The sequence below is a fragment of the Photinus pyralis genome, unplaced genomic scaffold (assembly GCF_008802855.1).
Source record: "Photinus pyralis isolate 1611_PpyrPB1 unplaced genomic scaffold, Ppyr1.3 Ppyr1.4_LG3b, whole genome shotgun sequence".
In the NCBI taxonomy this organism is placed as follows: Eukaryota; Metazoa; Arthropoda; class Insecta; order Coleoptera; family Lampyridae; genus Photinus; species Photinus pyralis.
This window is the reverse complement of record NW_022170510.1, coordinates 18,848,402-18,864,978: the sequence shown is the minus strand read 5'-3', so window position 1 is coordinate 18,864,978 and position 16,577 is coordinate 18,848,402. Positions and strand designations below refer to the sequence as shown.

Here is a 16,577-nt window from a genome sequence, read left to right as displayed (position 1 = left end):
TGGAGTCTTCTCTTTGACTTCAAAAAGTAAAACATCTCGCTCCACTGAGTTAAATGCGTTTTTGAAATCGGATTTTAGAAAGACCTTTTCAGAACTGATGTTGAATTTTAAATAAGTCCTTGCAGCGTGAACAGCCTGCAGCCTCACATCCTTTTTTAGTTACGGAGTTTCACGCCAGTATCCCTTTGCTATTGAAACACTCATCTATATAGAGTATGGATTATTGGATCAGTATTTGATTTGTCGTCAGAAACAAAGTATTCTGTTTAAAACAGATTTTCTCAATTTTTACGGCCATCATGGATTTTAAAAAGTAAAAATGTGCTTAAAATTTTTTCAGTCCAAGCAATTAGTGATCAATTACACGTATAGTGAAGTCAATCCGGGAGCACACTGTATATAAACACCGGAGCACAAACAATAATAGGTTTTTATGAGACGAGGAGGTGGCTGGAAATTGAAAACACAATTATGGATATTTATTACAACTGATTGTCATCAATTAATAGGCTTTTGCATTTTATAGCGAACCAGTTTCTCGAAAATGTAAAAAAAATGCTCGAGCTTTTGTATTATAGAGGGAATATTATTATTATATATTATATTATCCCTCTCTTGTTTTGGGCCCTCAACAGGCATGCGCCCAATTACAGAGTGACCCGCATAATGCTATTTAGAGATGCCTCTGCAGAAGGTCTTAAGTTGGTCTATACTACTCCGGTATTTACCTTACGAATTAGGAAAACTGCAGGAAAACCTAATTCGGAGTAGCCGGTAGAATGCTCGGAGCTGGTCTAAGGTAATTTCCATCTCCGCCACAGATGAAAAATTCACCTCAACCCAGGTTCGAACACCCGACCTTCGGATTCATAACCCAATGCTCTACCACTGAGCCATGAATCCGACAGGTTGGTGACGGCGGCTCAGGCTTCACGTAAACGGCACAAGGTTAACGATTCCACTTCTCAATTCTATTATTAAAATAAACAACATTCTTATCTAAACGCGCACCTGCCACAACTGTTTACAAAATTAATTAATTTTAAGCGAGAACGCAAACCCTTATCTCAACGACAAGTGGAGAAAACCATGAGATAAACTATGACACAATATAAACAAAACAAGTGCCGCTTCATTAAGGACTGTTTCTCTAGTATTTAAAAAGACAAGTTCTTTTTACCCTTAAAAGAACGGGATGAACACACAAATACCGTATATTACAGTTTTACGCACATTGAAATTCGACTGCGACCAGGTTCCGTCATACTTTATATGTACAGTCGACGTTCCTCTTTTTAGAAACCACGGCTCAATTGCACTTTTCTGATTTTTCACACGATACTCACACGATTTAACGCGATTCTTTATTTTTTATTATTAACGCGGTCTTTGTTGTACTTCGATGCGCAGTTGATTTTTCTTTCTGGTGGCGCTTCCAACTTAAGCGACGTCGTCATGAGCCCCAATGTGGTTTCACGCTGATTAAGGCTTTCCGGCTATCGCTTTCGACTTAATCTCCACTTTTTTTCAATTTTTCAAATACGTCTTCAAATTGTTGCTAATCGGTTTCAAAGGCAATTTTTATTTCTTTTACCAATAGAATTCATCTCCCTTCACCAATCCCATTTTAGTCAAGCAATTTTCTAGAAACCTTTGATAAGGAAAACATTTCACCCAGCGGTGCACAGATGCTAAATACTTGCGGATTATAACCCAGCAAGTTTGCGCTACAACCTTTTTTCACGTAATTAACCGGACAGTGCCATGTCGGGGACCAATGACCTAAAATATAATAAAGCAACCAAAAATTTTAAGAAACCTACCCCGTAATCTAACCACCCAGACCCCAGTACATCTTATAATACTAAAAATCGGGCAAACCTAAAGTAAAAGTAATTGGTGGAAATCACTGCTGAAGCTTAATGCTTCACCTACAACTCTACAACTACGCCGCGCAAACTCCTTTTAATCCTAATTTCCCATCGACTCAGCAAACACTACAGCACACTGATAACTAGAGGATCTGGCTCAGCAGATCTTCGCATCGATATAGCTAATTTCATCGTAAGTCACGATTTCCTGGCGCCACCAATTTTCGCACGCATATAACTCGACGGGACTGTACTCGGAGACCATTCGCCTACATAAAAATAAAAAAAATTAGGTAAAATCGTCTTGGATTTATACTACAAGTTTCATTCGACGACCTTATATTACTCTTTGGTGTGTTTAAGACAATATCAGGAATATAAAATCGAATGCATACAAAGGAATATTGTTAAAATTATTTGCGCTTGTTCGTAATTCTGCCAGTGGTGCCACAGATGGTTACATTAATATCAAAATAGAAATGTCAATCCTCAACGTTAAGCGTGCTAGGGATGTAATTCTTATGCAATAAAATGTGGTAACAATGGGATAAATGCGCAGATTGCTACAGAAAAGGAGAGGAAAAGAACGAAAAATGTAAGAAAAGTTAACTCCCGCGCGTATTGAAGGAAACAAGGCTATGCTAGTTTTCAACTCTATCGTGCTCGTTTCCATTTTATTGGAAACAATGCGAAAGTGCTACAGCGTGCATATTTCGCGGAATATACAACTAAGACTATCTACTTATAATGAAAGTTTCCATGTCATTGTGACGCCTTCGCTTGTTCTCGATTTTCTTTATTTATCCAAATTCAATTCCTTTCGTCCACATCAATGCATCTCAACACCCTTTCGGTAGTCATTTAATTATACTTTGTGAAACGTAATTAATTCAGAACCTGTTAAGTTATTCTGTGCGTGAGAACAATTACAGCTCGTTTCGATTTTAATTTTCCAGCGTAACTTCTTCAATAAAACAATAAAACTAATATAGATAGGAAGCTTATTTGTATTCCGAACGCATCGAGTGCTAAAATCACTTTGCCGTTGGGTGCGTGACGTAAACAGAAGTTAGATTTCGTGAGTTACAATGTCGATTACAGAAATTTCATACGGCACTTTGTAATTGGAAAATGTAACGCTTAAATTATTAAATCTGGGAGCAATTGAAGTTTTTGAATTACCCTATGCGGGGTTGTAACATTGCAGGCGGAGCACTAATCCCATTGTCTTGCGTTCTGCTGCAGACACAAATAGTCCAGCAAGTCTACAAATAATATATACGAGTAGCAATCATAACGCTGCTAAGATCACACATTTGACAAACTTGTTCGCCCTTCAGGGATTTTTCTTATAGCACATTTTAGTAGTTTGAGAAATTAAGCAGCCTAAAGCTCCTCCACAATTCTGAAGAATTAATCAGCTGAAAGAAAGATTGGCGCCCAGGGACAGATAAAACATACCACGCAACAAGCGATCGATTTAATTAGCTTATGTCAAATATTTTTTACCATCCGGTAATAATTGCGCTTTTCGATAAACATATGCACGAACTCATAAATCAAACACTAAGCTGATGATGCTTCTAAACTTAATTTCTTTCACTTCACATAAAAGTAAAACTCAATTTAAACGACACTGATTTTGTTGTCCGAAATTTATTCGTGTACTCTCCCCCACAGTCACCATCAACTCCATGGAAACCATGGTCAAAAATTCCAAGATCAATTTCTAAATAAGTATCGCCCATTTTGAAATTTTATTTATTTTAGTATCGCTAGGATGCTGAGAAAAAAATTATTTTTTTGATACACTTGAGAATAAATGAACGCCAGCGCACTATAGAAAATGACTTCGCTACTTGTCGCGCTACAAGAAACTTTGAAAGGTAAAATTAATCAGCATAAAATTCTGCATTAAACGACTTTGTATCTCTTACGGTTTGCGACATCCCATAGTGAAAACAAAAAAAAACCCTCTGTATATTGAATAATTCGAGGAAACCAACTTCTCCGGTGCCGGTTACACTTAATTCTACCCGCGTGCCTAACGCTTCGTGATCCATCGCTGAATTATCTACGGTGCTATCTCCCCTGAACGCGTCCCCACTTTCTTAATTTTGCAAATACACGTTCAAAATGGCTGCTAATTGGTTTCAGCGGCCATCTTGATTCGTTCAACCAATAGACTTCACCTTGTGTTACATGCGCTGTAAGCTCAGAAAAAGTAGAGATAGGCCGGTGTGGTTAATGGGTTCTCTTCTACGACTACTCGACAAAGTAAAAATGTGTAAGTAAACCGGATAGGCGCCACTTAGTCTTATAGTAAATTTAAAGAGAGAAAAAATACTTATGGAAGGGGAATCCTTGGTTAGGTCATGATAAAGTTGAAGGGTTAAAGAAGTTGAGGGGAGTAACATATGAACAATAATGATATAGGTATAGTTCGAGCTGTTATAATTGTATCCTAATTACTCTATAAATGTATAAAGAATGAAAAAAAAAATAATATACGCTTCCATTACAATCATTGCAACAAACTGAATACTAATCTTGTAAAAAAAAAAGACGAAGAAGATAACAAAGCGCACTAGAAAAAGACTCCGGAGCTAAAGTTTTCGTACTGAAGGGAGACGAAAAGTGACAGTACACAATGAAATGTCAAACATAATTTAATAATTAGTGGTTACCTCCAATATTTTATTCTTTCTGGTTCACGCACCACACCTTATAATCATTATACCGTTTTCCATATATCTGTTTGAATCTGATAGCTTCTTCTAAGGAGTTTTGTTTTAATTGATCACATCTGGGTATTAGTAAGTACCTTTTTGCATCCCCCTGCTGCTGAGTTCTAATCGGTGCAGGGGGAGTGTGGGACTTACACCTACTAAAACCTTTTGCCCCTCGCGTCTTAGTCGGATAACAGGATCGGGTATCTTGATCGCATTCTTTCTCTGCTGCTTCATTTTCTACCATACTTTAGCCCCTAGCTATATAATATTACTATATTGTGTGAAATGGCAAACGATCACTAATAGGCCACCCGCAAAACATCTGTCGAGCTAGCTTAATTAAACAAATAAACTTCCGGTATCCACTATAAAGCAAGATCCTAATGTTGACTTTAAATTTTATTAATCTGAAACACACAGTGCCTCGCTCAACCCCCGACAATACCAAAGAATTAACCAAATGGATTAATTAACACGACATAGACGAATAGACTGAGCACTTTTGGTTCGATTAAACACAGACTTAACTAATTGACAAATATAAAAATTTATTCCACAAAACATAAAGGAAATTAAAACAATACTGGAAGAAAAAAAGGCGTTTAGAGGCTGATTTTACACATACCACGCACGCAGGCAGTCATCATTGAACAGTTAAATAAAGAAGTCTTAATTACTTACAGTTTTTCAATAATCCAGTAAATCTAGTCGTAACAATTTTGCGATATTCAGGCGCACTTAGAACTGACACAATCACACGCTTCGTTTTCTGGATGATGATGACAAAATTGGATGACTTTTCGGACTTCACTATGGTATTCGAACTACGACTTTTTCTGTTAACGTTTTCATGAACCTTTACTAACACACTTTACGACGTTATAATTTAAGTCTCTGAATGCGATTACTTAACTTCTTCGAAACAACTTTTTTACAAATCACGATTGATTACGTAATTAACTAATAACTGTGTAATGAAACACACGCACTCAACCTTCACGAAATAAAAAAAAATCTCCGGTATTTAAAGGATCCACCACTTCCAACAAAAAATAAACTTTTCCTTTACGAATTTTCACATAAACTATCTTCGACAGAACGCATCGCCACTTACGCCGAGAAATGCGGACATGGTCGTAAAATACCTACAATTTCTTATCAGAACCGCCATGCGTATTAATTAAATTTCGTTTAACAATAATATTTCTTATCGCAAAGGACCAGATAAACCCTTTTATGAATCACACAAAATTCGACCAGATGCAATTTTCCTTTTTTTTCTCCTTTAATTATACAATATACCATAGTTTATTTAGCAACGATATTTTATAGGATTAGATTGTGTGTTTATTACAAAATGACATATGAGGCAGAATTCCAGCGATGTCTCCCCATACCTTTTTAAATTGAACAATTTACAAAAGCGATAAAATTAAAACGAAAATTTCGCATCTACACAACGTGGTAAAAGAAAAAACAGTTACTGAAATACAAATTCCATCGAGAGTATCAGACTTTGCGCTTATTCGGAGAAATCCGCCAGATTTACTTAAAAAAATTGAAATACCTCATACAAACAGGGTGACCCAACCTTATTGAAGGTGCTGAAACCAAAATATTCTCTGTGCGACGTAGTTTATTTATACAATATTAAATCTGCACTGCTACCAGGCGCTAAATTTTCGTTTTTAGCAACTACTTAACGATAAAAAATGCCAAATTTATATGGAAAGAGATAACAGGACTATCAAGTGTTTCACTATATCTATATGAAGTCATTTTAAATATAAAATCACGTTTGCAGCAATTACCAACTAATTGGAAGTTAATGACCAAAATCGTCAACTTTATGTGGAAAATCCACTTGTAACTGTCATTAAAGCCCCTTAATCGAAACCTTTCTTAATAATTAACGATGAATGAAATATAACCATATTTTGTAAGTATTTTCAAGGGTGTAAGAATTATTTCCTGGCAATGGAAAACTATTCTAATGACTTTTCTCTTTAACTAAATGTACACTTTTTGGATAACGCAATTAATTACGCACGTTTGTTGCAGGTCTCCTGGATCAGGCATCGTGACATTCATATTTTAACAGTAGGAGACTATACATACACCAGCGATCAACGATTTCAAGTCACTTATCATCGAGAAACCGACGATTGGACACTCCAAATCAAATGGGCCCAGAAAAGAGATGAAGGCATCTACGAATGTCAAATTAATACCCAACCCGTCATAAGCTACTTTGTACTTGTAACCATAATCGGTAAGTACATTCAAATGCAATGGAAGTAATTGTTACACTTTTGCATCCTCTTCACACGATGACTTATATGAACATGTTTATTTCAGAGACAGAAGGTATGTGAAAGAGTCTTTTGGATTGAACTCTCTATTACCCTCGTAAAAAATGACTTGTTTCATAATCAATTCCCGGTCAGATGCGGCCGATATCATCCGAAAATACAATAAATAGTTTGCATGAAATACCCACAAAATAAAATATATTATACCCTCTTGGTGATTCATTTATACCACCGAAAGCTTTCGATTCCGCTCGACTACGCTGCCAACTTTTAACGGAATTAATCACCTAGGGTGTTATCATACAAAAACAGAACACTTTTGCGGTAGTAAATACAAGTTTCGAAAGTTGTTATAGTATAGCGGTAATGACACCGATCTCTTTAGCCATTGTTTTAAAGTATTTTCCTTCGCCTCCCGTATTCGCGAAGTGGAGATTGCTGAAAAGCGAACAAATTAAAATTTTGTCGAGTAATCTCTACTACAAATGAAAATAAATTTCATTAAATGTTATTAATAGTCTATACTGTAATCTATAATGAATCCAATCTTAGGTGTAAGTACTTGGGAAATTACTGCTAAGTTTCCCGGCGATGAAATCCGCTCCGAATCGTGAAAGTCAATAGGTAACTCGATAAATTGAACTCCTTATACAGGGTAAGATCTTATACGTCTTCGTACAATGTGTGTTACTGGGAAGTTTATTAGTAGTTTATTCGGAGTTTTTAAAAAGTAATGATTCACTTCACTATCTTTCAATGGAAAAAATGCAGATACACTTCAAGAACACCGAATTCTGCAAGAGAGTGTTCCTGGTAGTTGGATACGGCAATATATACAAAAGGAATGATATTGTGTCGCAGGACACAAAATAAGGACACAGAAGAAAGACTGTAGTGACATTCGTGTTTCTTGACAGCCATCACAAAGCAACGATAATTTAAAACAAGTACATATTGTGCAGATAAACCGGATTTTTTAACGCCCCTACGCCCCCTATCGCTTTTTGTGAGTAACATCTTCCGACACTCTGTTTTTGACAAATTCGTACTTAAAATTTTTACCCTGCCTAGTTTCAATAGCTCTCCTCATTCCAATCTCGAGATATTCGCACTGCAAGTTTTGACATCACCAATGCGTATATTTCTACCATACGTCCCAATCGCCCTTTGCAAGTACCCTCCTCCGACAATCCGCTCTTGAGATATAAAGAAATCTATTCGATTACGATAAAGGGTCGAGTTAGTAGAAATTAATTCCCTTCATTAGAGTACCATGAAGAATAAAACCAGATCCGTCTCCCACTCCACGCCCTATTTTAATAAGGGGCAAGAAAGAAGGGCGGTAATTGGTAAAAAAGTTCCTTTTGTTGAGACCTTTAATTTACCATGCAAGATAAAACCAACTTTTATCCCGTGCCGCCTTTGGCCACATATGCAAATGCAATTTATTTCGTTGGGTAACTTTTTATGACAAACGTGTAGTGTAAAAATATGTGTAGAAAATTCGTCTATATGTTCAATTGTTACCCAAAGTTTACATAAAGGTCGCCCATAGTGATACTTTCTCTGAAAAATCGCACCAGTTTGGTTCCATCATAGTTACTTTTGCTTTTGATGAGATGCACTATTTTTTTAAATCCGCGTGGAAGGCTGGAAAAATCTGAAAGTCGCGGGGAATTTGCGTCTGTGTGTGCTGACAGCACTGGAAAATTTCTATGCCTGTGCGTCGACTCCATTTTCTCCCTCCGCCTATGCGAGAAATAAAAATGCGACTGCAATTCATCGCGAGTTGTGTAGTGTCTTAGGACGTTATGCCATGGCAAATGGTTTCTCGTTGGTGCTATTCATTCATTGAAGGGAGAACAACTACATGAACAACATTAAGGGACGAATAACGAGGCGTCCGCCCTTCCACTTGTCGCGCTCAAACTATTGTCGAAAGTAGATAGGAGGCCACCTGTGCGAGATAGTCACCTGACGCGCCAGACGTGACGTTAAAGCGTGGTCTAAACTCATTGAAGGTCATCGTTGTTGTACAGGTCTGTTAAAAAGAACGGGCTTATTAAAAACAGGTCTGTTCATCAGAAACAGGTCATAACAAACAGGTCTATTCATCAGAAACAGATCTATTTTTATTTAACCGATCTGTTTCTGTAAAACTTACCTGTAGCCAAGACTAAACGTAGTTTAATTTATTTACATCGCTCCAGAGAACTACAGATATCAGTTCCTTTATCTCTCTGCGTCTTAAAGTTGTTACGTGCACTTTATGTGTAATGAGTCACTTTGTATTTTGTCGTTTATTTATGAACAAAAGTGCAAAAATACCTTACCATGTACGTAAAATGTACGTACATTAACCGTAAGTGTACGCGAAATGTACGTCCGTAAATCCAGCGCTGTACGTACTATGTGTTTGCAATGTACGTACTTACGTGTTATCTGGGTTGTTAGGATAAGTTCAAGCGAAAAAGGTAAATGTTTCGTAATCCCTAGTCCAAAAAGCGAAGAATAGGACGGGATTAAGGAGTTTTAAGGCTCAGATTGTGCCGGATCGGAATACAAAGCAGGATTTGGAGGCAAAGAAGCGCTCGAGGAAATTGTACGAAACTTTGTTAGGAAAATAAGATTGTGTGGTTATGGACGACGAAACCTACTACCTGGCAGTCTTGTTCCTGGGCACAAATTCTATACCCAAAAGAATGTAAAATCACGAAGAGGTCCAAATTCACTAAAAAGTTCCTTGTATGGCAAGCAATCTCCAGTTGTAGACTAAAAGGTGAACCTTTCGTTACTTCTGGGACCATGAACCAGCAAATTTACCGGGATGAGTGCCCACGGAAGAGACTACTGCCTTTTCTGGAGCAGCACCAAGTAAATTATCTATTCTGGCAAGATTTTAGTGTCCGGACTTTTACGTGTTCAACCTTTTCGAAACAAGGGTGCCAAGGGTAAATTGTATGCCTTTTAGGAGATTCCTTTTCATACTCGGTACGACATTTACCTTGAAATTTTCGCTGACTTTATTTCTTCCATCCAAAACACGCATGTTTAGGCCGTGTGAAATCCGCCATTTTAGGTTTGTTTGTTACAGTCACTCGTAGTGGCGGAATTCAGTACTACAACAATGCGTCAAATGTCAATGAAACTTGAAGTATTTTGCTACAAGATGACACCTCAATCACATGTATAAGTTTTCAATAAAAGTCTATATATAAGGAAATTTGTAAAGGCGTTTTGTAATTACACTGTACATACCCAACGGAGCTTAAATGCTTGTAAATATATCCGCAAAATGCGTGTTCAATGAAGCGTATCAGTAGTACTACATAAAAGGGAATTTCACAGAAATATCACATGGCCCAGTAAATCCCTTTAAGTCACAATGCAACAACTCTTGTACTTCAGCTTACTTTGCGTGACCTCTAGCGGCAGAAAAAGGAATTTCCGATAATCTAAACTATAACGAATTTACAAAAAAGTATGCAGATAGCGTAAAGAATATCTGAAATGAATATTTAAGTTAAAAAGTACATCAATACAACTAGGCAAATAAAGGCGATCGCGATTTTCCTACGAAAACCCCATAACCCGCTATTAGCGGAAGTGTGATAGACTGAGCCTATAGTTTCGTTTTTATTAGTCACTTCACTGTGTGCTTACACCAAAAAGAAGGGGAGTTGATACACTTCTTATTGTTTTACACCGTGGTGTAAACGTTAAGCATTCAGTAATCGTAAAACGGTATTTTTTCGATTATAGTAACGTTAGTGCTACATCACCGCCACATCCAAGTCATTTCCTACTGGCAATAAACTGTTGTTTTTTCAAGCAACCACTAGCGTCCTTAATGGAATACGCCTTTTTCTGTATTTTTTGCCAAAGGATCTCAATTACATTTCAGGTAAAGATTTTTCTTATCAACGGTAGGTGTTGCCGGTGCTGGTAGTTCAGAACGTTTTCCATCCCCTGCATGATCGTTTTTTGGCCCACACCCTTTTGCATGTGTGTCGGCGTGTTGTTCAGTGTATAATACACGTCATTTAGTGTTTCAAGCATAGAACCCAGTTGTGCATTTAATCCTTGAATGGACCTCTTTTGCCATGGTGTTCTGACGCGATTAAGTGAATCACTTCACACTTTTATCATTATTTATTTATTGTCCCCCCTCGACAGGCTTTTACCCAATTGCACAAAGCTTTTTAGAGGCACCCCTGCAGTAGGTCCGATATTTAGCTTACGAATTAGGAAAACTGCAGGAAAACCTAATTTGAAGTAACCGACAGAATGCCCACAGATGAAAAGTTCTTACCTCAGCCCAGGTTCGAACACCCGACCTCCGGCTATGCAGCCCAACGCTCTACCACTGAGCTGCACAGTCGCTGAGGGGGTCAATTTGTATACCTTTACACAGAATTCCGCTGTATCCCTGTGTGGTGCTGTGGAAGCTGTATCGCTCTGACAATGTTGAAGAGCTGTTGCTTTTGGGACCTGTGCATGTAGTGTTTGTCGTTTCGTTGGTGGCCTATGAGATGATAAATTTGATGTATATTTCTTAAATTGGCCTGTGTTTATTGTTTTTATTAAATAATTGGTAGGGGTAAGTAAAAAGGAATCGAGGATTGTAGAAATTGTACTTCCCCATCGACGTTAATTAAGCAACTTTCCGAAGATTCGCGGATACAAAGGGAGATATTTGTATACTAATTGGATTTTTCTAATTCATCCTAAAACCAAACCGTGCCTGAAGATTATTCACTACTTGCTCCCAAACCTGGATAGGATTACAGGCCCAGAAGAGTTGGCAGCGTTCCACGAAGTGAGGCATAAGCGCTATCACGATGTTTCCGGGGTCAGGAAAATCACCAATGGAGCAAAAACGCTGGAATACTGAACAAGAATTAAAATGGTATGGTCGAAGGTGAAAAAGATCAAAAATTTTGCCTCCACTACCTTTCAGCGACACTGGATTTGAGATTGGTGGATTGAAGTGCAGTAGTAGTTGGTTCAGATCCATGTTCTGGGATGGATATTTCTAATAATCATATAGTTGGGTGATGAAGCAGCATTGGCTGAATCCCCGAGTAGGAGCATGGAATGTGAGGAGTTTATGGAGGGTAGGTAGATTAGAAAACTTAAAAATGGGCAAGGTTAGATTTAGATATTGTAAGTGGAATGAACAAGGTGACTTTTGGTCAGGAGAGTACAGAGTGGTACACTCAGGTACAGGGAACGGTCACACAGGGGTAGGGTTTGTGCTAAACAAAACGTTAGGCAATAGAATTAAAAGCTGCAGGGTAGTAAGTGATAGGATCCTTGTAGTAGAATAAAAAACAAACCCTACGGCAGGAAAGCGGTTCAGATTTACATGCCAACTTCTGGAAGATGAAGAGGTAGAGCAGGTATACGGAGAACTAGAAACTGCGTTAAAGGGAGTTAGGGTTGAAGAGAATTTAATTATCACAGGAGACTGGAACGCGGTAGTAGGGGAAGCTAGGGAAGACAACATAGTAGGAACCGTACGGTTTAGGAAACAGAAATGAGAGGGGGGACCGGTTAATACAATTTTGCACTAAGAATAGATTAACTATAACTAACACCTGGTTTAACAACCATAGGTGTAGGAGATATACGTGGACAATGCTGGGAGATAAAGAAATAGACTACATTTTAGTGCAAGAGAGATTTAGAAACCTACCCAAGCCACGTGCGGACATAGCTAGTGACCACAATTTAGTTGTGATGCATAGCAGGTTTAAGTTAAAACAGTTGGCCAAACCTAAGAAAGAAGACAGGGTAGATTTAGAAAAGAGAGTAGGGAAACGAACCATGTGAGGAAGTTTTATCAGGCATTAGATCAGGACTGAGGAATGTAGCTGGAGATATGTTAGGAGTAGAAACAAGGATAGCCAGAAAAGATACATATAAAAAATTAAAAAAAAACAAGGTAGATAGGGAATGTAGGTTAGCAAAAGAACAGTGGCTCGAAAGGAAATGCGAATAGAGGCTGAGTTCAATAAAGGTAGGGCGGACGTAGGATATAGGAAAATTAAGAGTGATTTTAGTAAGGCAAGGTCAGAGTTCTGCAGGGTGCAGAAGGCGAAGAACTCATAGAACCTAGGGACAGAGCAGAGAGATGGAAAGAGTACGTTGAACAATTATACAGGCCGGAAGAACCAAACATCTCAAAGGGTTTAGCATACTAAGAGCAGAGTTCGACAAAGCTATAGAGGACCTTAAAGTAGGGAAAGCAACAGGAGCAGATGCAGTATCGGAAAAACTAATAAAATACTCAGGGCCAAAGGTGCAGCAAAGACTCTTTAAACTAACAAATAGGATATAAGAGACAGGGAAGATGCCGGGCGAGGTTAAGAGTAGGAAAAATAACTTACCTGGCTTTTGTAGATTTAAAAAAAGGATTCGATAGGGTCAATTGGAACACTTTACTTAGGATAATGAAAGAGGCACGGCACGGATAGCGTATAAAGATAGGGAGGGTAATTTACAACCTCTACAAGGATCAGAGAGCGGTGATTAATTATCGTAGAGAGTGAGGAGGCAGAGGGGGGTTAGGCAGGGCTGCCGGAAATATTTAACCTTTATATAGAGGAAGCTATAAATAGAGTAAAGCAGGATTTTAACTTAGGGGTCAAAGTGCAGGGCGAAACAATACATATGCTGAGATACGCGGATGGCATAGTAATACTAGCACAAAGGGAAAGGGATCTAGAAACAGGATTAAACGTTATGGAGGGTATACTTGAAAATCAACAAGCAAAAAACAAAGGTAATGAAATGCGCCAAAAGAGAGGATGGGAAAAAATAAAGATCCGAATATGAAACAACACTTTAAGGCATGTAAAGGAATTTTGCCATTTAGGTAGTAAGGTTACACAAGATAATCGTAGCAAGGAAGATATATGATCCAGGATAGCGCAGGCTAAAAAAGCATTTGATCAAAAGCGGCACCTGCTGATACGGGATAAATATAGGAATTAAAAAAAGGCTGCTAAAAACTTTCGATGCGAAACCTGGACGATAGGCAGGAAAGACAAAAGTAGGATAGAAGCATTCGAAATGTGGTGCTATAGAAGGATAGAGCTGGATGGATAGGGTAACAAACGAAGCAGTCTGGGAGAAGACGAGCTAGAATGATAGGGCCCGTGCTCAGCCACGGATTGGTACGGCTAGCTATAGAAGATAGAGGGGGTAGGACGACAGAGGCTTAGATACATGGACCAAATAGTTAGGGACGTAGGCAAGGGTAGTTATGTAGAAGTGAAAAGATTAGTGCAGGATAGGAAAGGGTAGAGGATTGTAGACTCCAAGAAGAAAGGTAAAGTCGTATCGTACACTCCTCCAAAGTCCTCGATGATGACTATAAGAGCGGTGTGGAGGGCAACTTAAACAATGCAACGGGAATGAGAGAATGAACAAGGTCACTGCGCTACCGGTATTGAAGATAATCAATCGTTGCTTCGATCACCATGGAACCAGTTGAGGTCAACCGTACAAAGATATGTAGCATCGTCGCAATGCAGACTCAAAGGTGGTTTTATGTATTCAGTTATAGAATTTTGCGACAATTGGCATTTTTCGTACAAAATTTCATGAAGTAATTACATTAGATGAACACTATTGTCTAAGAGTGTAATCTTTACAGATGCGGCACCCATTCCTTGCAATGACAGCGGAGAAGACGAAATATACCAAAAAATGTTTGCTGATACAGGTGCTATAGTATAAGGTGCACGCTATACTATCTTCCGACTAAATGTACTAACTAAACTAACTTAATGGACTTGCTATGGTGATTTTTACAACGTTAACCATCTAACTGCGATCATCCACAGCAATTAGAACGAGTAATTATCTAAATATATGCATTTGTTTCAGTTCCCACCGCCAGAATTCTCGGTGCCTCCGATTTGTTCGTCGCGAAGGGCAGCACCATTAACTTAACCTGCTCCATTCACTTCAGCAGCGATCCCACAGCGTATATTTTTTGGTATCACGATGACAATGTAGGTATTCTGTATAACCGACCCCTTATTATTGGGCTTAAATCGCGCAATTTAAATTTTAATTCGGACAAAATAAATTGCGACACGACGAAACGGGAATTATAAACTTAACGCGCCTTTGTGCTTTTAGAATATATTTCATTGTCTCGAATCTCTGCACTTTCGTACTTTAGCTCAGTATTCATTCGAATGCTGACCCGACTATAGGATTTTTCCACATCCCCAAGATACCTTTACTCCTACTAGACACCTATTACGCTCCCTAGAGATGCATACATACAAACAAGACCACTTATTTTCGTTATTTTTTTTGCTTGCGTCGCTAGCTTTATTCCACTGAAGGTAGTTTTCCCCCCTTTTCTTTTTATATTTATCAGAAGTTACGTTTAGAATTCCTGCAACTATTCTGATAAGTCTGATAAGATATTTTGTATTCATGACAGCGGCCCAATGTAAACGAAACGTCGTGTGAAGTTGCCGCATAAATAAGGGTCGACATAAACGTGGCGTATTAAGCGAATAATTTAGACGAAAGACGACCGCTAGACCATTTGTCGTATTGATTTTTAGTGTTGTGTGTAACTATTTAAAGTGATCAACATTTAAACAGTGCACTAGTTTATTTATAAGCAGTGTAATTAAGACAAATGCCATCACAATCATCTTTTTTACGCCATTTTAAGTGATTTTATTACGCAGAAGACCCAAATTACGTGTATATTCTATATAAATGTTTTTTTTTAATTTTCCAAATAAAAGAAAAATGTGTGCGCGTAGATGTGTTTCGTGCAGAGATTGGGGAGATTTTGTGAGCGGTACGCCGTCACTCGTACCGATTGTAGACTGGTTCTCCACACGCGCGTAAAGTAATTCAACAAAATGGAGTTTATTCACACGACGTTAATATGTCCTGATTCCAATTCAAGTGTGTTTGTTTTCTTACCTAAGCGGTTTCATTACCCATCAACATGTTTTAAAGAAAGATGAAAATGAGATCAATCATCTTTACACACCGTGTATAGAACTCAACAGCGACTGAAAGCACCTTTGATTAAAGAATAGCCATGAAATCACAAGCGAAGTTTTTGGAAAAAAGGAAATACCTTGAATAACAACAATGAACCGGAAGTCAAAGTCATAAGGGTTGCGGGAAGAACTAACTTCAACTGCAAGTCCGTCAGTTGATGCGTTCGTTGATTTTGGATTCAGATGATATCGATAACATGCGTCATGGCTCGGCGTAATATTACCCAAACTTCCAACGGTAGTGATTAAATTTCGAAAACCAGCACCGGACGTCTTTTTTACACCGGATTTTCAAATAAATCTGTTTGTATCGTGAGAAGTGACCGATCACAGCTGGAAAACAAACAGTGCGTCATATTGAAACGCGGTTTAGCGAGCGACGCTAAATAAAATACTGTGGAAAATGTGAGAAATTTATGTACAATATATACAGGTACGTTGCGGGCTCCGGGCGGCGACAGTGCAGTGTTGTGGTCCTCGGCTGGGCTGATAACGAGTCGGTTGGCTCTGAAGATCAAAGTTGAAACGAAGCGCGATTGAAATCGAACGAATTGTTACGCTCTGTGGTCGGTATTTAAACGCCTGGACTCGCACGCTAGTGGCCAAACAGCG

General features: G+C 38.4%; 1 protein-coding gene across 1 annotated transcript in view; it reads left to right on the top strand.

Moving 5' to 3' along the window:
• Positions 1 to 16,577, top strand: part of LOC116166399 — a 79,282-nt gene that overhangs the window by 46,746 nt on the left and 15,959 nt on the right. Inside the window, exons 3-5 of the mRNA XM_031481355.1 lie at positions 6,665 to 6,875; positions 14,579 to 14,647; positions 14,812 to 14,939. Of these exons, the coding sequence (XP_031337215.1) occupies positions 6,665 to 6,875; positions 14,579 to 14,647; positions 14,812 to 14,939 (408 nt within the window). The remainder of the gene's footprint in view (positions 1 to 6,664; positions 6,876 to 14,578; positions 14,648 to 14,811; positions 14,940 to 16,577) is intronic.